Below are 21,885 nucleotides of genomic sequence, written 5' to 3' on the forward strand. Positions count from 1 at the left end.
AACTCCATGCCTATCCAAACTGTAGGAGCAGAGCAGGCTGACACTCACGGTGTTAAATACATAAGGCATGGTGGGGGGACCAGAAGAAAAAAAATTTTGGCACTGGCAGTGTTATGTAGGACAGCCAGATGTGACTTCTGATCCTGTTATCTTATTCCCTTGGACTTCAGTAAATACAACAGCAATAACAAAATTCACTGGCCTGCGGCCATACCACCATGGGTTGTGATCTTGTCAGAAGGTATAGGATAACTGAAGTTAACATTGTTGAGTGTTTGGAAGGGAGGTCTCTGAGGGAAAAAAAGTATATTTAGAATGTTTTTTTCATCATCTAGCAGTTTGCATTAGAACAGGAGGAAAATGAAGAACAAAACAATAGCAGAGGGTAGTAATGTGACACAGATAATACTTACTCTGATATTGCAATGCTGAACTTAAATAATGACTTAGGTAAATCTTAGGAATTCAAGTAACCTGAATTACATACATTTAACATATGTATAGAACATGATATTTTAAGACATGATTCTGGCATACTAGCAGAACTTGATAGGACTGTTGGGAGAAAGTTATACTTTTCTACAGTGAAAATGATTTTTTTATTTCAATAAGAAGAGATGAAATGATTTCATGAAATGCTTTCTATGAAAAAATACACCCTTTTGTTGAAAACTGAAACTGCTGAAACAGTTTTGAAGCCTTAAGCTGAAATATTTGGTGTACATAGAAAAATTATAATTTTCCAGCTGATTTTTTTTTTCTGTAAAAACAAGGAAATAAATAAAACCTTTTAAAAATCCAGCCTTTTAAAAGTAAATGCCAACAAATTTTAAAAGCAGCATAACATTGATTACTCTTTTTAATGTACAGAAGCTATGAAATGGAATGGAAAGAAACAACTTGCTTTTCTGTAGTTGTCAGCAAGAATTAAATTCAGTTCTAATTTATGCTTAATTTATATTACAGAATGTGCTAAGGTGTTTCAGTGTTTGGTTTCAAATAAAACTGTAAATTAATATACCAGCTTCTGGTGTTTATTCTGTCTTAGTGGCTAGAGATGACATTCATTTTTGCCTCATTTGATCCTAAGTGGAAACAAGAATGGTTAGTTAGCACTGATACTGAAGTTGCTTGATTTAGAGACCCAAATTATGCTCCACTGTTATAGTTGTGCAATCTCTCTTATCATCTCTGTAAACAGCCTGCTTTCCCCTTAGAGCAGAGTCTGAGCTATTGCTCAATATTCAGGACTGTGACGTACAAAGGATGTATGGTAAGATGAAGAGCTGAGAGCGGAACCCAAGATTGCTTCTTGGCTCTTAATTGAATACATTTTTCTTTGGGCTGCTGTGATTAGATCAAGAAGAGGAAGTAACTACAGCGACTGCAAGTAAAAGTCATTCAGAACATGTGTAGATGAAAGGAAAGCCCTGCCTTTTGCAGGTTTTGCAGGTTGAATGTTGACTGTCTGAAATTAGGAAGCTCCTTGAGCCATGGGTGTATGCATAATTATCAATAGGATTTCATGGCTTGACTCATATAGAACAAGTACAGAAGGTCACTGTCCCACAGGAGCATGGACTTGTATGGCACTCAGCACAGCTAAATGCTGGGTGCTGCACTTGGGTCATAACAACCTCTGGAGTGATACAGGCTTGGGGAAGGGTGGCTGGAAAGCTGCCTGGCAGAAAAGGACCGGGAACATCAGTGTGCTCATGTGGCCAAGAAAGCATCCTGGCTTCTGTCAGAAATAGTGTGGCCAGCAGGACTTGGGAGGTAATCTTCCTCTGGTGTTCAAGTACTGTGTTCAGCTTTGGGCCCCTTACTGTAAGACAGATACTGGGCTGCTGGAATGTGTTCACAGAAGAACAAAGCTGGTGAAGGGACTAGGAAACAAGACAAGAGGGGTGGCCAATGGAACTGGGGTTGTTCAGTCTGGAGAAAAGGAGGCTGAAGCTCATAGCTTTCTACAACTACCTGAAAGGACATTGCAGTGAGGTAGGTGTTGGTCAGTTTTCCCAGGTGACAAGTGATAGCACATGAGGAAATGACCCTAAGTTGCACCAGGGGAGGTTTAAATTGGATATCAGGACGAATTTCTTTATGGAAAGGGTGAAGAAATGGTTCGAACAGTCATTAGAACAGGCTGCCCTGGGAAGTGGTTGAGTAATCCCTGGGGGTATTTAAGAGATGTCTAGATGTGGTGCTTAGGGACGTGGTTTAGTTATGGACTTTGTAATGTAAGGTTGACATTTGGACTTGATGATCTTAAGTCTTAATGGTCTTTTCCAACCTAAATGATTCAATGATTCTATGATTTTCAGAAATAGTGCACCTTGGTTTAAAGGCAGGATTCTTTGAGAGGTTCATTCATCTTTGTAAGGCATTGAAATGCTAGGAATTTGTCATAGGAATATTTTTGGAAAAATGTTATTCTTTGTTAAAGTTGCTTTTTTTTTGATTAAGTTTGTTGAAAATGCCTGCCTTGTTTTCATAAAAAAAAAAAAAATAAAAAAATCTGCTTCAAGCAATAATGAGGCATGGGAAATTTCATTCCAAACATATAAAGATTAACAAAATTCTGATGTCTTCAGAGTATGTTAAGGAGAAGTATGCTAGTCTTACTTGTAGATGCCGCTATTATTTTTTCCTAAATTTTAAACCTTACTTTTTTTGGTCTGATTCTGTCTAGCTCAATTTAGTATGGAAGTATACATTAAATGACTTTCAAGTTTGAGGTTACCTCAGCTTCCAAATTAATTTTGGCATAGATTATGTGTTTCAAAGCCTCATTTGCAGACTTTTCTTACTAAATATTAAAATCACAAAGGATAAGACTTGTTCTATAAAGTTGGCCTGATTTGTCATGAGAGATCTCGTGCACAGAAGTGACATAATTTGGAAACTTTAATGATGAATCTTAAACATCCAATAAAGCAACAAACCCTTCTCCTAGTTAATTATGATACCTGGTGAATACAAAGCTGGTGTTAAACATTATTAAGTAAACATTAGAAATTATTATTTAGTTAAAATGTGAGAAATTACCATAACTTTTAGTCTTGGTGTTTTCAGAGAATTGTGTTTGCGTAAGAAATTCTGTCCTTTCTTACTACAGAATCCTTCAGTTAACACAAAACAAAAATGATTGATCACTTTCCCATTAATTTTAGGGGTCCAACATCACTGACACATGCACAGAAATGCTGCGGAGTGGACTACTTCTGAAAATCTCAGCAGGAAATATTCAAGAGCGGATATTTTTTCTGTTTGATAACCTTTTGGTCTACTGCAAAAAAAAGCATAGGTAAATGGTCCATTTATACTTTGAAAAATCATTTGTGTTTTTTTCTTACAGTAGAACTAGTTCTCTGTATGCTTTTTCTTAACAACATTTGAACAATACAAAAGTGTTTACTGTAGTTAATTGCAATATAAACCTAAGTATTTTCAGAGGAAACCCTTCATCCAGTAAGAATTGCATTTAATTTAAACATTGGAAAAAAATTGTAGGAATGCAGAAACCAAATGGTGAAATAGAGGGAGAAGGAATCTGTTTCATCAGACTTCCACAACAGGTACTATGTGGTGGTCTCACGCTCTTCTAGGAAGGGTAAACAGACTGAATTTTTAGTTAAACACATTAGGATTGTAGCTTATGCTGTAAAATTAGTCTCTAAAGTTTCAAGTGTTTCAAGTCTTTGTATTTCTAATCAGGGAAAAGAGCCAGAATGCTGCTTCTTGCTGCATTGCAGGGAGTAATTCTGTAGGTCAGCAACAACCTTCTGCAGTTAATGTTCATTCAGTGCTCTTAAGCTTCTGAGGAATAAGGATTCTGTGTACAGGTGTCCCTTTTTAAACTGCTTGAGTTTCTTTCTTTGATCCAGAAACTGCTTTCAGTAGCCACTGAATACGCATATTGCTAGATCCTTGGTAGATTCCTGGAAACATAATAGACCTTGGAAATGTTCTCTAATACCCCTGCCAAAATAAAATATATTTTATGTAATTTTTAAACATCCTTTTGCTGCAGAGTTGTATAACATGTATAAACATGGATCACTAAGCTTTGGTTTCATGGATAAAATGTTCTCTAGGATTACTGGATTTAACTCACTTTGGAAAGAAAAAATATACTGAACCTTTATATTTGCTGCTATTTTTTAAAAATATATCATTCAGTTTTTGAATAAGCAGCTTATAATATAATGGAGTTACTCAGACAGTAATGATTGAGAGGCAGGTCGTTTTCTGAAGATTAGTATCTCTCTGGAGTGAGGGAAGGTCAGAACTCAGATGATCATTAATTCTCAGGAACTGACTTTTGTTTGAAATACAGTATCAATTATCATTATGGGCTGAAATGGACAGAAAATCATCTCTGGTTTATCTTATGTGAGAAAAGCTGCTTAGGACTGGGAGTCTCAAAAGGCCTTGACTGCCTCCAAAATACCAGAAATTCTTAAGTACAATTTTTGGTTAACTTTTATGTGTAGAAGAAAAAATGTGTTCATAGTTCTTCCATGCATAAGTGCCACATATGAGGCTAACATACATGTACGTGTGTGTAGGGCAAGATTTACATCCAAAAGTGTTATTTCATTTTTTCAGTCATGCTAATCTTGTATTGAATTTCTTTATAAATATAAGGAGGCTAAACCAGCTAGGAGGACACGTCCTCCCAGTGCATTATTTTGTCTTTAATGACAGAGTGTGGCATGTAAGTATCAAAGTGTTGGAACAGGACATTTAGAGCGAGGCTTTGCTGATAAACTCTTGTCATCTACCAGTTTGAAGCTTAGTCTTGCCAGAGTTGGCATCTTTGCTTTAGCATCAGCAGTGGCCCATTCAGGAATGGGACAATTTGATTAGACATGTATAAATGAATTGTGACCTTGACAGTTTCCTTTAGATGCTACATGTACAAGTAGCAATACAGAAACATAACACAATGTTGTGGGTGACTTGCTCATCATCTCTTTCTCTTATCAGGCGACTGAAGAACAGCAAAGCATCTACTGATGGCCATCGTTACCTTTTTCGGGGCAGAATAAACACAGAAGTGATGGAAGTAGAGAATGTAGATGATGGAACAGGTGAGTATATTTTAGCTGCTAATTTACTAAAGTAGTCTTTCAGGGTGATAAGTCAAATGAAGCTTCATGGTTTCTTTGAGGATGGAGGCTTCTAGTACTTTGAAATTATAAAATGCTACTTTAAAAGTGCTCTTATCAAAACTCTGCTTCTGTGACACTTCACTGCTTCCATACTTTACTAGCTGGGCAGTCATAGATGACCGTTTTACACTAACATAAACAGAGTATGCGCCTCTGGATGCGCCTCTCTCGGAGAGGGGTAAGGATCTTTGGTCAGGAGTTGGCAGGGCTGATAGATAGGGCTTTAAACTAGAGTCGAAGGGGGAAGGGGCTAAAACCAGGCGCGCCGGTGAAGACCTAAGGGATGGTACGCTAGAATCAGAGGGGCTGTGTGCCAGTGAGGTCCTTTGGTCAGATCCACAAGGTGCTGAGTGTAAGGAGACGCACTTGAAATGCTTTTACACAAACGCACGCAGTATGAGGAATAAAATAGATGAGCTAGAAGTCCTGGCCCAGTCCCGCAACTACGACATCATCGGCATAAGCGAAACCTGGTGGGATGAGTCCTGTGACTGGGGTGTTGCGATAGATGGTTACAGGCTCTTCAGGAGGGACAGGCAGGGTAGGCGAGGTGGTGGGGTGGCGATGTATGTGAAGCAGGGGCTGGACTGTGTGGAACTTCAGGTCGGCGATGGCAAAGTTGAGAGCCTCTGGGTAAGGATCAAGGGACGAACGAATAAAGGGGATGTCGGTGTGGGAGTCTATTACAGACCACCTGGCCAGGACGATAGCGCCGATAAATTATTCTTTACAGAACTAAGAGAGGCCTCAAGATTAACTCCCCTTGTCCTTATGGGGGACTTCAACTTGCCGGACGTTAACTGGGAGTGCCACACGGCTGACACGAGCAAGTCCAGGAGGTTCATGAAGCACCTAGATGATAACTTCTTGGTGCAGGTGCTAACGGAGCCAACTAGGAAAGGTGCCCTCCTAGACCTGTTGCTAGAAAACAGAGAGGGTCTGGTGGGAGATGTGGTGATTGGTGGCCGCCTCGGTCATAGCGACCATGAAGTGGTTGAGTTCAAAATTTACGGTGACAGAAGGAAAAGTGCCACCAAAACCTCATCCCTAGATATGGGGAAAGCGGACTTCAGGCTGCTCAGGGAACTAGTCAGCAAGGTCCCCTGGGAAACTGCTCTTGAAGGCCTCGATGTCCACCAGTGCTGGTCACTCTTTAAGCGATGCCTCCTAGAAGCACAAGATAAGGCAATTCCAAAATATTGCAAGTCAGGCAGGCGGGGAAGGAGGCCGGCGTGGCTGACCAGGAATGTTCTAATGGAGATTAGGCGGAAACAGAGAGTGTTTCGCTACTGGAAGGAGGGCCAGGCGTCATGGAAAGAATACAGGGATGCTGTTCGTGTTTGTAGGGAGAAAGTTCGAGTGGCCAAAGCACAGCTAGAGTTGAAGCTGGCTGTGTCTGTGAGAGAAAATAAAAAGGTTTTTTTTAGGTATGTAAATGGAAAAAGGAGAACTAAAGAATACATAGGGCCGCTCCTTGATAGGGAAGGTCTCCTCACAGACGATGACGTAGGCAAAGCAGAGACGCTTAACGCCTTCTTTGCCTCTGTCTTCAATGCCGATGATGGGCTTCGGGACCCAGGGTGTCCTGAGCTGGAGGGCCGGGACGGTGGGGATGACAAACTCCCAACTGACCCTGAACGTGTGCGGGATTTGCTACTCCACCTGGATCCCTACAAGTCCATGGGTCCGGATGGGATTCATCCCCGGGTGCTGAAAGAGCTGGCGGATGTCATCGCGGAACCTCTTTCAATTATTTTTCAACGATCCTGGGAATTTGGAGAGGTCCCGGTAGACTGGAAGCTGGCAAATGTTGTGCCAATTTTCAAGAAGGGTCAGAAAGAAGACCCTAGCAATTACAGGCCTGTCAGTCTCACGTCAGTGCCTGGTAAAGTCATGGAGAAGTTGGTTCTCGGTCTTATTGAGGCGCACCTGGGGGACAAAGCAGTCATTGGTCCCAGCCAGCATGGGTTTGTGAAGGGTAGGTCCTGCCTAACTAACCTGATTTCCTTTTATGATAAGATCACCCGTATGGTGGACCAAGGGAAACCAGCTGATGTGATTTTTTTGGACTTCAGCAAGGCTTTTGACACGGTTTCCCATAGGATCCTACTGGACAAAATGTCCACCATACAGCTAAATAAAAACGTCATACGATGGGTGAGCAATTGGCTAACGGGCAGGGCCCAAAGGGTTATGGTAAATGGGGCTGCGTCAGGCTGGTGGGCGGTCACCAGTGGGGTCCCTCAAGGCTCCATTTTAGGGCCGGTACTTTTCAATATTTTTATAAACGATCTGGATGTGGGAATAGAGGGTATTTTGAGCAAGTTTGCTGATGACACCAAACTTGGAGGAGTTGTGGACTCGAATGAGGGTGTAAAGGCCTTACAGAGGGATCTGGACAGGTTGGAGAGCTGGGCGATCACCAACCGCATGAAGTTCAATAAGAGCAAGTGCCGGGTCCTGCACCTGGGACGGGGAAACCCTGGCTGCATGTACAGACTGGGCGATGAGACGCTGGAGAGCAGCCTAGAAGAGAGGGATCTGGGGGTCGTGGTAGACAGCAAGTTGAATATGAGCCAGCAATGTGCCCTGGCAGCCAGGAGGGCCAACCGTGTCCTGGGGTGCATCAAGCACGGCATCGCTAGTAGGTCAAGGGAGGTGATTGTCCCGCTCTACTCTGCGCTGGTGCGGCCTCACCTTGAGTACTGTGTGCAGTTCTGGGCACCACAGTATAAAGAGGACATGAAACTGTTGGAAAGTGTCCAGAGGAGGGCTACGAAGATGGTGAAAGGCCTGGAGGGGAAGACGTACGAGGAACGGCTGAGGTCACTGGGCCTGTTCAGCCTGGAGAAGAGGAGGCTGAGGGGAGACCTCATCACAGTCTACAACTTCCTCGTAAGGGGGTGTCGAGAGGCAGGAGACCTTTTCTCCATTAACACTAGTGACAGGACCCGCGGGAACGGGGTTAAGCTGAGGCAGAGGAAATTTAGGCTGGACGTCAGGAGGGGGTTCTTCACAGAGAGGGTGGTTGCACACTGGAACAGGCTCCCCAGGGAAGTGGTCACTGCACCGAGCCTGTCTGAATTTAAGAAGAGATTGGACTGTGAACTTAGGCACATGGTCTGAACTTTTGGGTAGACCTGTGCGGTGTCAAGAGTTGGACTTGATGATCCTTAAGGGTCCCTTCCAACTCAGGATATTCTATGATTCTATGATTCTATGAGTAATAAAATAAGGTGACATTTATTGCTGAACTGAAATTGTATATTTAACTTCACTTTACAGCATTACAGCACTGCTAGATAGGTTATCCCTAGGAATGTGATGTATTTGTACAAGCAGATGGGAAAGTTACCTCTGTTGGAATGAAACCTCAAACACTACAAATGCTGAAATTGTAATAAAAGTATTTAAGAAAAAGGAAGTTTTTCAAAGTAGCTGTAGGGATATAATCCATATGATTGCTTGAAATTGTCTTGACAAACATTAGAGAAATGAAAACCCCAAATATTTCTATAAATGTTACTTTTTATTTTATAATCTTGAGTTTTCTGAAACTTTTTTTCCTCCTGATTATTATTTCCTCATAATTACTAAAGAAAGCCTGAAATATTTGGGGCTGTTTAATGTAAAACAAAATGAAAAATAAACTTGTAATGGCGTTGCAGATATATGTCTGAAGGAAATTTCAGCAAGTTATCTATTACTTGTCTTGATTTTAAAACAGCATTAGATTTTCCCCATATGTGGATCCCAAGCATTTTCCCTACTGTAGATCCCAAGCATTTATGAAAGCAACTTCTATTTAAAAATGAACCGAAATAACAAGTATTGTACAGCTTAAATAAGCTGCTTCAGTTCTTCACAGAAGTTAAATATTTCTTACAAGTGAGGATTTTTTTTTCTAGTAATTTTGTGTTTATTTGTTTTCAAAATAGTTCACTTACTCTACTGTATAGAGAACAGTCTGAATACCATTCTATTTATTGGAAGGCTCTTAGGTCTGTCTTCCATCTCTTCTTTGTAAGTCTTTCAACCTTTTGTCATGTGCCTCATGTGCCATGTTTTCTACATTTTTATTATTTTTTGTGTCTTTTGGTGATTTTTTTCCCCCAGTTTGTCTGCCTCTTTTGTATTAAATGGTGTCCAGAGCTGAAACTTTGCTGGTGCCAAGTAGAACAGAATAATTACAGAATAATTGTTGCTGTACATGGATTGTCTATTAGTAATCCCACAACGGCTTGGCTTCACTTTTTTTTTTTTTTTTTTTTTTTTTTTAATACTTTATTGATCTAGTGTACCACCAGATCCTTTTGTGCAGTACTGCTATCTATCCCATCATATTCTATACTGTATTAGTGTATATGGGTAATTACTAATAATTGCTTTCTTACCTCTACTAAATTTTATTTTACTGAAGACCAACTCTTTCTACAATTTCTTAGGAATTTGGAATTCATACTTTGTTCCCTGGAGTTCTTGCAATTCTCCTTGCTTTGGTTCCATAAACAAACCATTTGATTTCTCGATAAAACTACTGGAAAATGGTAAATAAAAGGTATAGCAAGGGTCACGCTTGATAGGTTTTCTTTGTTTTATAGAACAAATTTCACAGTAATTCTTTGACATCTGCTTGGGCTATGTCCTTCACCAGGCCAAATTGTTAGTAGAGGTTTCTGTAAATGGACTATATTGAATTTCATCAGGCCTCACTGACTTGAACATAATTTAGCCTGCTATTTCCATTTTCTAGTTTGTATTCCCATCTAGTTGTTAGTCTTATTTGTGAGAAATATGAAACCTCAGTTAGCATTTTGCTTATGTAAAAAAGACAATTGAATATTTTGGTCTTTTATATCACCTGTTATTTACTACCATCCATTTATTTTCCTTCAGCTTCCTTGTATGCACATTAGAAATAAAAGATAGTTTTCATGTTTCCGTTACCATGTGACCTAGGTTTTCTGATTTTGTTGTTATATGCATGTGGTCTTCTCTCAGACTTGACAATAAGTATGCATTTCCACTTGTTGTATGTATTTGAATAAGTATAGTGTAGTATGTATGTATAAGTATGTATTTTCCACTTTTTTCCATTCTTGTTTGATTTTCATATATCTTTTCTGGAAAACAGATTTTTCTTTCCAATTTTCTATGGCTTTGAAAATTCTTTTTCATAGAAAACCAATCAGCTGTCTCTTTACTTAAAACTGGTGATGTTACTGTGGCCACAGAAACTTGCAGTGACCATCTTCCTGATGAATGAAGGACTTTATGGCATTTTCTTTTATTGTTTCCAATTCCACATATTGGCATGCTTTAAGTATTGTCTTTAGCAAATATTGCTTCCATCCTCCGTTTCACCTGTATTTCTCAAGTTTGCTGTAACTTTCTTCAGTTGGTTGTTCTAGCTTTCCATTCCTTGGTCTTGTTTACTTTGTCCATTTTTATTCCTGCCCATTCATCTTCATCCTCAGTGAATATTCAAGTAAAATTTAGCTGAACACAAATTATCTCCTTCTTCACTCTAAACCAGTAGTCTAATTTCCTCCAGCAAAATGAAATTTAGCAACCCTTCCCATTTCCTATAGCCTTGAAAACAATACTGAAAGCCATCTTCCTTCCTTCCCACTTCCTCTTCTGCATCATATCAAATCTTGTCACTTTGATTTTTGCAACATTTCTAAAATCCACACTTTCCACACTTGCAAGACATTAATTCATTTTTTTATTATTATTTTGTTTCGTGTATTATTCTTACCTCTTCTTTTTCCCCATCTCCAGGTTTCCTGCTTTCTCATTTTCTGTTTGTCCAATATTCTAAAATAGTATTTTATTGTAATTATTGCTGCTTCGTCTCTGCTTTCTGTGGTTCTTTTTAAAATATGGAAATATTTGTGTCATTTCACTGGTATGTGGCAGCCTTCTTTGCTTTTCTGGTATACCTCCCCTCCCCCCCCTTTTCACCTGTTTGCCTTCCTTTTAGCCAGAAATTCACTCTTCATATTTCTATGCTGATACTTCTTTCACCCATACCATGATGCTCGTTTTTAACCTTCTTGTGTCTTGGTTTCTGTACTGTTCTCATTTGGGGCACCCAGATGTCATTTCTCATCTCATGTAATCATTCACATTTGAACTGTAACCCAGTAATAGTCTGCTGCATTCTTTTTGCCTTATTTCATTCCCAAGTGTAGCAATCTGTTCTGAGCCTCATTCATGTTAGCTTTGCATGTGCTTTTTTGGTATTTTCCTCTCCTTAATTATCTATCATTTTCCATAATTCTTAATTTAGAGTGCAAGCTCTTAGGGGCATAGTGCTTATATTTTCATAGCTATGCATGACCCTTTGTCATGTATTATTCATGGGGCTTTTGTAAGCATTAAAGTTGTTTACTGTAACTTTTGGGATCATCTGCTCTTTAGGTATAAGGAACCTCAGAACTTCAGGGGTCTGGGTAACTGAGTATGTTTGCTGTCAGCATTGATAGATCTAGGAATGTAATCTCTGCAGCTAGTAAGTAGAGCTAGGAAAAGAGATAGAGGTAGAGATAGGAAAACAGATTCCTAGTGTGGTTTATTGTCATGCTAATGACATGCATACAAAAATTAATAAAGTTTTTCTAAAAAGAAATATTTCTGTGGTGGAGAAGCTTTGATGCTCAAGCTTTGTCGGAGCAGTAAATTGGTGAATTGGTGAAAACTTTTTTTTTTTTTTTTCCCAACATCATGAAGCACTTTGCTTTTTCAACTGCATTGATTAAAGTGAATTGCATATTAATTACCAGGGCAGACTATTTGTGTTCTTAAGCCAATGTGGCTATACAACCACTTGTGATTATTAGAAAGGTGCATATATTCTGATGGTATTGTTAGGTATCTTTTTTTTTTCTTTATTCAGTTTTTAAAATTTAATTTTGAGAGAAAAGTGTATTGCTGAAGGCATTAATCAGTCATTAGATGAGTGTTAACTAGTTTATGAAGACAAGCACTTGAGACTTAGGAAATACCAGATTTATTGTATTTTATACTATTTTAATTCTGCTCCCTGTTGTCTTGAAATGAAGCATGAAACAGAAAAAAAAACACAACATAATAGTAACAACCAGGAACTGAATGAAAAAATGTAAGGAGTTGGAAAGGAACTGAGATTATGCAGCAACTATGTGCTTGTGTGGTTGATGTTCCTGAGCATTGGTGCTCCTAAGAACCCAGAGTCTCTGAAACTTAGAAGTCCTTAAATATGGATTTATTTTTTTATTTTTATTTATTTATTTATTTATTTTAAGTGGAGAAACAAATTCTATTGCATATGGCTGTAACCAATTGCTTGGTATGCATCCCTCAAAGCTTTGAGTCTTGAATTTTGAACAACATAGTAAAGTTCAAATTGCAAGCTTTAATGTATTACAGAATATCATTAGAAGATGATGTCATCTTTCATCACCTTTTCTTGGGAAGTTAGAAGTTTGATGATTTGTTAAGCATGCTTGTTTAGGCTTTACATGGAACATCTCAAAGTCTCATGTTCTTCTTTCAGCTCTAACCATAAAGTCAGGTTTGCAAATCCTTCCCTTAGCCTGACTGGCAGATGTGATCGCCTTTCTGTGAAGAGTGTGTGTGTTTCCTGTGCAGCTGGCCCATGCACACCTCCTGGCTGGCCAGCCAGACAACATCTGTGCAGATTTTGATCAGATTTTGTCCAGTAGCCAGTCCAAAAGTGGTGTGAGATCATATGGGATGGTAGCAGAATGCTGGAATGCTGAGCAGAAAATGACTGTGCCAGCAGTATTGGGCAGGACGTACTGCTTGAGGCATTGTAATCTTGGGGAACACAGTGAGCAGAAGAGAAAGCAGGGATGTTGTAGTTAAAGGCTGAGTCAAGCCGGGGCATCACAATAGTGGGTTACTATTGCAAAATTTGCTGACAGCTACCAGTTTTCATCCACCTTAACTCATTGCCATCTGTGTAACATTCAGCAGTCTTAGCACCCAGCTAATCGGGCTTTTCAGAGAATTCCGTGAGTTTGTAATGGCACGAGATAAACGTGTTATCACACTGTCAGTGCTCAGGGTCATGCAGTTACAGAACCTCGGCAGCCAAGCGAGCTATGTGTTTGAAAAGCCATCTGTACACTGGGATATTCAAGTGGCTAGATGAGCCAATTTTGGAGAAAAACTAAGTTAGTACCAAAATTCTGTCCAGAATGAAATATCTGTGTCTAAAGCCATGTATGAGTCTGAGCTGTACTTTTTGACATACATCTTTTGCCACAATTATAACTGCCATGGTTCTCTGCATTAGTGATCATAATATTTCCCTGCCAAACAAGGGTGTTATGATGACAGATGCATAGAAACAAAGACCACAGGATTTTATTTTTAATACATATTAACCTGCAACTTAAAAATGAGTAAACAAAAAAGCACAGCTAATGCTTTATTGCCAGGTTTTTAAGTCCATGCATAAATAATACAGAGGGACCTTAACTTTCCTTCCTCCAGCAGCCCTCCTGCCTCTGATCTCCAGAAGGCTGCAATCTGTCAGCTGATAGCTTCTGTCTGAGGCTTCTTTCTTTTCACTGACTTTTTTTGGTTTTCTGAGGGTGCATGAAGGATATGATGGGTAGTTTACACTTGCTTGTGCTTATATTCTTGTGAGTATGAGAAAATTTTGTTGGTTTAGAAATCAGCCATCAGTCTCATGATTTTCTAGTAGTTCCTGACATTTCCCAGCTCACTGTACAAAACTTGGCTGCTTTCCATCTTATTAAAATGCAGAGTTATTGAAAGGATACTAGCATGTCTGCTGAGATTTATGATAAATTGTAGCAGGCATTTCAGCAAGGGTTTCAGTTTCAGAAAATCCCATCTCATTATACAAAACAGGGCTGAATTATGAAGCTGTATTTACAAAGTAAAGAGGTCTGCAGCTATTACAGTAGTTCAGGGCTGGCCCCAGGACTTTCTTGCCTCATAATGAAAGTTTTTGGTGAGAGAATGCTGACCTTCTGATTTTTGTAATAATTTGTACAATAGTTGCTAGTTCTAGTTTTAATCTGTCTTTTATGCAAAAAAATGTATTTGCTTCATAGGCCATTTATGCCTCATGAATTTTCCCCCAGGAGTTGCATCTAATCCTATTGAAGGATATTCACGCAGGGGTGTCAGTTTCAGAGAGGAAGTCTGCTTAGCTAATTTCTGAATAAGATTTATAGACTAGCATGTTAAAATCAAATGTCATGTAAGTCAAGAAGGAGTAAAAAGCAGTAAATGGTCTGCTTTTTATAGCATAGCAGTTTACATGCTAAGAGGCAGAAGTTCAAGATTTTTTGTTTAATTAAGTTTAAGAACATCAGCAGCAATTGTTACCTCTCTCTCACTATATGCACACTGAAATTAGGGTTGTTAGGAACATATTTCAAAAATTACACATTTGGTTATGCATATTTTTGAAGTCATAGTTGTTTTTTTTTTTTTTTTTTTAATATTTCAGCTTGTGTAATCACTAAGTATATATATATTTCTTTATTCAGATAGCAAGTAAAAATGCATCAAATATCAGTGAAAATGTATCAAATATTTATGATTTGCTTACTCTTCAAACCAAAATTGCATTTCCGTAACTGTATATTTGGTCCGTTTATAAACTTAGTAGTAAATCATTCAATCAGCAGAGCAGCTCTGAATACTTTTAGGTACAAAACCACAATGCTGGTTTTTATTGAATTATTTATTTAACACAAACAAAAGTACTCTAAATACAGTGATCTTTTCTTTTAGGAGGGCTCAGCTTGTTTTAGTACTGAATTCATACCTTCTTCGATAGAATCACTTAGGTTGGAAAAGACCTCTAAGACCATAAAGTCCAACCATTAACCTAGCACTGCTGAGTCTATCACTAAACCATATCACTAAGCACCACATCTACACATCTTTTGAATACCTTCAGGGTTGATGGCTCCCATATGCCAGGCAATTCCCTTTCACATTATAAAAAACACATTAAGTTTACTAGAAGTAAAAAATATAGCTCATTAAGTTATAACAGTTCACAATCAGCACAGATAATTTTACATTCTTTATATTTGTTCTGTTTTTCTTTCTATTTTATTCTGTATTTCATGAGTTTTACGCATAACAATAGAAGGTGTTCTTAAAATATATTACCTATTTCTTTTTTAAGAGTTTTTGTTCTTTAAGCCAATTTATCTATTCCCAGCTGACTATCACAGCAGTGGCCACACTGTCATTAATGGCTGGAAGATCCACAACACAGCAAAGAACAAATGGTTTGTGTGCATGGCAAAAACACCTGAAGAGAAGCAAGAATGGCTGGAAGCTATTTTGAAAGAGCGAGAGAGACGAAAAGGTAGGTTAATAAACTTCCTTATGTTGCTGTGCCAGAAAGCCATGCTGTATTTTTATGTTGAGATATAAAGCAAAACAGCTGCTAGGCAAACTTGTGGTATCAGGTTCAACTGAAGGTTTATGAATAACAGCTTGGAAAAAAATAAATCAAACTAGTACTGGGAAGGACATAATGACTTGAATCATGTGTGTTGGTAGTGAATGTCATTTTGTAAATGGGAAGATGATTTCATCTAAGATTTTTCAGCTTATCCTCAACCAGAAAATATTATCATAATTTTACTGAGGCCTGTGAAATGTTGTGGCTTGTGGTAAATGAGGGTCTATCCTAAATGCCTTTTGGGGTCTGTATACATTTTGTGAATGGAAATTTGAAGTGCTGAAATAAACAGATTTTCTAAGTTCATGCAGATGATTCAACATGAAATGGTACAGAATACACCCACAACCACATCTTTGATCCATTCTTCCCATCCAAGAAAGTAACAAATCACCATTGCAAACAACTGTCTTTTGAATCACTGAATTAAGGTGGAAGAATACTTGGCTGAAATATAATCCTGATCTCTAATGTGACCACAAATAACCTTGTGTATCGAAGGTGAACCCAGCACAGAATAGATGACGCATCATCATCTTCTGGAGCTAATTTCATTTGCAAGCTAAAATATCCTAATCAGTGAGGATGTATGGAGCCTCAGTACTGAAAGAAAATATGACCTTGTAGTCAGATCTGTGTTTCTGTTCCTGGTTAGTGTAGATTTTCTGTGTCCTGTTTCAGTAGCCATTGTTTTGTGCCTTTGTTGTAAATGGAGGATAAGAATACTTTCTTTGGTCTTTTTAAGTTGAATACTGGATGTTTGTATAACATCTGCTGTAGGACCAGAGGTTCAACTAGAATGTCTGAGCCCTGGCTAATTAACAGTGCCTTCAAGAATTAATAGTGGAAAAGCTAAAAAGTTGCTTTAGAGGTCTAAAAGCTCAACATTTTAGAATAAAAAATGAAAACCAATGTGCTAGAGATGATGTCAAATACAACAACAACAACAAACAGATTTCATAGAATCACAGAATATCCCAAGTTGGAAGGGACCCGTAAAGATCATCGAGTCCAACTCCTGGAACCGCACAGGTCTACCCAAAGTTTTAGACCACGTGAGTAAGTGCACAGTCCAAATGTTTCTTAAATTCAGGCAGGCTTGGTGCAGTGACTACTTCACTGGGGAGCCTGTTCCAGTACGCAACCACCCTCTTAGTGAAGAACCTCTTCCTGATGTCTGGCCTAAACCTTCCCTGCCTCAGCTTGACACCATTTTTCAAAACATCTGTATAAACAATGCGGGATATATCAACTTAATTGCAGGCAAGTTGCCAAATTACTCAGGAACTAAACAGATACATTTTTGGAATTCAAATATTGTATCTGAATGTAGCTATAAGCATTTTCCTATTTACTGTGAACATAAAGATGCTTAAATTGTATATTTACTTAATAAGGCGTGGAGCCTGTTCATGCGAGTATGTATTTATAGACAATTACACTGAGGTCTAAGTGACTGCACATGTGAGAACAGTGCTTTGTCTCCTTTGCAAGTGAGACACCAGCTAAGTCAAATGTACACACTTTACAAATCTCTTGGGCTATGAGCGGGTGTTGTTTGAGTCACTGCCTCCTTACTGCACGGTGTGGCAGGACCTGCCCACACATTCCTTCACAGCAGTGCTGTGGACCCCACATCTCAGGCAGAACCATGGATAGCAGTGATCACCAATAAAGAATATGTGTCATGGAAATACAGCTTGAGTATGCCATGTAGCTGGAGCTTTCTGGACCATTAGTATTGGGAGATTTGGAGATTCAATGTACTTAGGGAAGCTCAACCTATGCCGTTATTTGGACTTCATAAAGCAGAAGCTGAACAGAAGGGAGAGGATGCCCCAGGTGAAATACTTTAACAGAAATTTCAGTGGTTATTGAATTAATAACTAGGACCGCTTTATAGATTTTATTTCTTTGCTAAGAGAAATCAAGCCAAATTGGAAACTTTTTGCTGGGAAGTATTTCTTTCAGTTTAGGGGCTTTCATGTAACCATCTGAAGCATTCAAAAGGTTAGATTTTTTTTTTTAATTGGTGAACCATCAAGGCTGATGGTGCTGTGATGCTGCTGATGATTCAAACAGTCAGTACAAATAAAAACATCAATGTCCTATTAGCTCCAAAAGAAGTATACTGGCTAGATTTTCTTTTCCTGGGAATAAGTCAGGTTTTATGTTTGTATGGCATTACCACTAACCAGTTCGTGGGTAATGAGAGACACTTCTGTATCCGAGACCAATTTGTTATCTTTTTCTTATGCCATGTTACATTTTTTTTTTTTTTCTTCAGAATTATAGAAGTGGCAGACTACTACTCATATTGATTATATATAGCTAAAATTTTAGAAATGTGCAAATCTAGAGAGAAGCTGAGAACATATATATGTGACATTCCTGAAATGTGTGGTTTTATCCTGAATTAAGATGGTTTATAGAGAAAATACATGGGTTATGAAGGTCTGTGGTATTCATTGGGAGAACAAGCTTCTGTGAGGGGCCAATATGATACATAATTCAACAAGAACTGTTTTCAATCATCTGTTATTCAGAAAATGTAATGATTTTCCTGAGAAGAAAAACAGGAAAAAATAAGAAGAAATGTTTAACTAACCCCCTCGATAGATTTTGGTTGTTGAGAAAGTCCCCCCAAAAATAAAAATCAAGTTGTGCATGTGACTTTGTGGAAAAGGGCTAAATTAATCCTCTATGAAACTAACAAGTATACAAGAGATAATTAGTTACAGTTCATTGAAAAACTGAAAAATGTTTGTGAAAATTTTTGTGAAAATGTGAGAATTTTTATTATCAGATGACAAGAGTAAAAATATGGACCTTTTACTTTAAATTTGTGAAGACTCCTTCTTTCTGAACATTCATATGCTGAAGTCATTGAAAATCACAGCATTAATATTTATTACTGCAATATCAAAATTGATGTTAGTATAGGTGTACATTTTCAGTAACAATTTGACTTCACTGTGAGGAATTTATAGATATCATTTGATTATGCTTTATGAAGGTTAGATGTTCATAAATAGATCTTGATTCTGAGCAAAATAATGGAAAAACCTCCTTTTACTTTTTTATATGTAGAATATTAGTATTGTCTATTCTGTTGAAGACTGAAATATAATGACGGTATCACTTCATAAAATTTTATTGTATTTTTGACAGGTTTAAAATTGGGCATGGAACAAGACACTTGGGTGATGATCTCTGAGCAAGGAGAAAGACTATACAAAATGATGTGCAAACAAGGGAATCTCATCAAAGACAGGAAGAGGAAATTAACCACTTTCCCCAAGTGCTTTCTTGGAAGGTATTACATGCATTTTATAGCATGATTTTTAAGCAGCTTTTATATCTTCTTTGGGATTTTATGAAAACCACACTTTATTTGTAATGTCTGTTAGGACTATTTGCCTCCCAGAATTTAGCCAAAATGTAAATTGTTCTGCCTGAAATTTATGGATATGTACTCAAATCCCAAAATACCTTTTTAAAGGGCCAAGGCTGCAAAGGCATGTTGAACATAGAAAATGCATCAAATAAAATTGTTTCTTTAGGTAAATAATTCTCAACTGTTTTTGATGCATTTTAGAGTGCCAAATTTGCTTTAATCCACTTTAAAAATCTGACTCTAAAACTGTTCCCTTCTCCTCTTGTCTGAATATCAGGTATCGAGTTATTAAAGGCAATTTATATGCTTAAAAATTAAACCCTGTTAAGAGGAGAATCTTTAGAATGTCGTAATGTACCTATGGCTTAAGGAGACTGAATGCACAAGGAGGAGAAAGCAATAGGTAGCATGATATTACATACGTTACAGAAAAACATTTTTTGGGGCAGAAAGTTTATCCCTTATTTCATCTGACTGTAAGGCAGATTAGCATGGAGTATTTTTCTATAGTACAGTGATTGTTTTACACAAGCACATTGTGATGAAGATCCTCACTGCTGTGTTCAAAAGAGGAAACGAAATAAGAGATTTTCAGGTACTGTCCAAAGTCATGTAGCTGGTGAGAGTTGAAATGAGGATTAAGATTAATTATTGAGTTGTGATTGAATCATCTCCTTAGAGCGACTGTTGGAAGGAGATAAACAACATGCTCCTGGTATGGAGCCATGTAAAACATTTAAACTGACTGTCAAAAGTTTGCTTTTCTATTCCATCTTTGAAGTGGATCCTTCCAAACTATGCTTTTGCTTGTCTGTGGGTCAATAGTTAAAACCCATTAATGTGGATGTTGCACTGCCTCACTAAACTGCTATTTTGATTTTTAACAGACATGGAAATATTTTATGTACCATAAAATTGATATCTCTGAACTGCATCAGATTTACTGTGAAATAAACTTGGTATTTCTTGGATGTGCACTATATGCTTTGTTTATGTGCTCAGGACGTCTCAGAAATAACAGGCCTACTGTTCTGTCATGCTGCAATTATGGTCTGCCTTCAGAGGATATCTTCCCTGTGTAGGTGCAGTAGGTGTGCCTGGGATTTTCTTATATTTGACTGTCTAGTCAAATTTGTCTATTCTACTTTAGAAAATCATGGAAAACAAAGGCATATTTATCATGTGCTAGATAAAACTTCTGAACAGAAAAGAAAAGACATGTCAAGGGAAACCTTTATGTATTATATCTAAATGATAAAAAGTGGAAATCATTTTTTAAAAGATGATATGACATTCTAAAGGTCATTCTAAAGGCTTAAGAAGCACTTACTAAGTAAGGAACCTTGCTTGTCTTGCAACTAAGAAGAAAATGTAGTAGATGTAGTGGAATGACATTTCAATTTTTCTTTTTTTGTATCTGTTTTAATTCAGTGAATTTGTGTCCTGGTTATTGGAAATTGGAGAGATACACAAATCTGAAGAAGGCGTTCATCTTGGCCAAGCTTTATTAGAGAATGGCATTATCCATCATGGTAAATATAATTAGTTTTAACTTACTTGTTTTCAAGGTAATTGTTGTAATTAGAGTGGACTTAATTTTGTTTTATAAAATGATGGTCTCATTAATGCAAGGCAGCTTGTTGAATCTGCATTATATCCTTACAGGGACCTCATGGGGCCCTTGCCCATGCCTGGAAGATTTACTGCATAACCTCCATGGATATAACTAGATTAGATCTGTGCTGTTGGGATCACAACGTTGCAAACAGGGACCTACAGAGACATTGCTATTCTGTTATAACCAAAAATAAATTTGAGGTGAAGAAAGGAGGGCAGAGTTTTTTTTAAGGATTTAAGCTTTTTAGTTAGGCTAGGCCTTTTAGGGACACATATTTGAATTAGCAATGTAGATAGCAAAAAATGTTACAGCTGGCTGCTGATAAATATGCCTGATCCTCTGTTAGGAATTACAAGTTTAGCAGGTAAAACCAACCTAGAACAGAAAAGTTTAAACATTTGAATTTTCAGGCCCTGTTTGTCTCTGGTTTGTAGAGTTGCTAAAATTCAAATTTTTATGCTTAAATTTTCAGTCAACTATTTGTGCTAAGCTCATTCTGGAGAGAAGCATCACTGAAATGGTTTAGTTTTTGAGCCAAAAAGGTTTGATTTCTTGAGGTAATTTGAATTGGCAGCATTTTTCATATCAAGCCTTCTTACCACAGCAGGTTCTTGTCTCTTTTCCTTTTGGAAGTTATAATCCATCAGGATAATAAGCAAAGTGAAGATGCTTCCACTTTTTAAGGCATGTTTGACTTAGGTTCAGTAACTTTAAAAATCAGTTAGTGAAAGAGTTGCAAAGTTAGGTGCTGTTCTGGCATAGATCCAGGGTGTAAATTTAGAAGGAATCACTGATAATTTACATTTTGATACATAAATACTTAAACCAGTAATTAATTCAATACTTACTTTGTACGTTCTTTGCCACCATGGTTTCAGTGTTCTTGGCTGAAAGGAAAGCGGGAGTAACTGAGTGCCACTTGGCTATGTGCGTTTTGAATATACACTGAGTAGGAGGAAAAACATTGAAGTTATTCATCAGTAGTCATGTAGTCTTTAATGCTTTAATGTCAGTCTACATGATTTTCTTCAACCATCATTCAAATGTCAGATGCTATTATGTTTACTACACACACAGAATTGTTTTCAATGGAATGATTCTGTTGCCAAAGATTCTTCTCCTGATCTTGTAATTTACATCCCAAACACACTGATAGACTTTCTCAATACAGAGTTTAATGAATATTGTGTAATTTCATGAGATAAAAGGGTAATTATATTAG

At 37.8% G+C, this 21,885-nt stretch overlaps 1 protein-coding gene across 1 annotated transcript in view; it reads left to right on the forward strand.

Moving 5' to 3' along the window:
- The window catches only part of PREX2 (phosphatidylinositol-3,4,5-trisphosphate dependent Rac exchange factor 2), a gene marked incomplete at its 5' end in the record, with an annotated part of 184,759 nt that overhangs the window by 59,065 nt on the left and 103,809 nt on the right, over nucleotides 1-21,885 (forward strand). The window contains 5 exons of the mRNA XM_084282243.1: nucleotides 3,174-3,307; nucleotides 4,993-5,096; nucleotides 15,400-15,549; nucleotides 18,820-18,964; nucleotides 20,477-20,577. Coding sequence (XP_084138369.1) covers nucleotides 3,174-3,307; nucleotides 4,993-5,096; nucleotides 15,400-15,549; nucleotides 18,820-18,964; nucleotides 20,477-20,577 — 634 coding nt within the window. The remainder of the gene's footprint in view (nucleotides 1-3,173; nucleotides 3,308-4,992; nucleotides 5,097-15,399; nucleotides 15,550-18,819; nucleotides 18,965-20,476; nucleotides 20,578-21,885) is intronic.

Source organism: Netta rufina (assembly GCF_964035555.1).
Source record: "Netta rufina genome assembly, chromosome: 2".
In the NCBI taxonomy this organism is placed as follows: domain Eukaryota; kingdom Metazoa; phylum Chordata; class Aves; order Anseriformes; family Anatidae; genus Netta; species Netta rufina.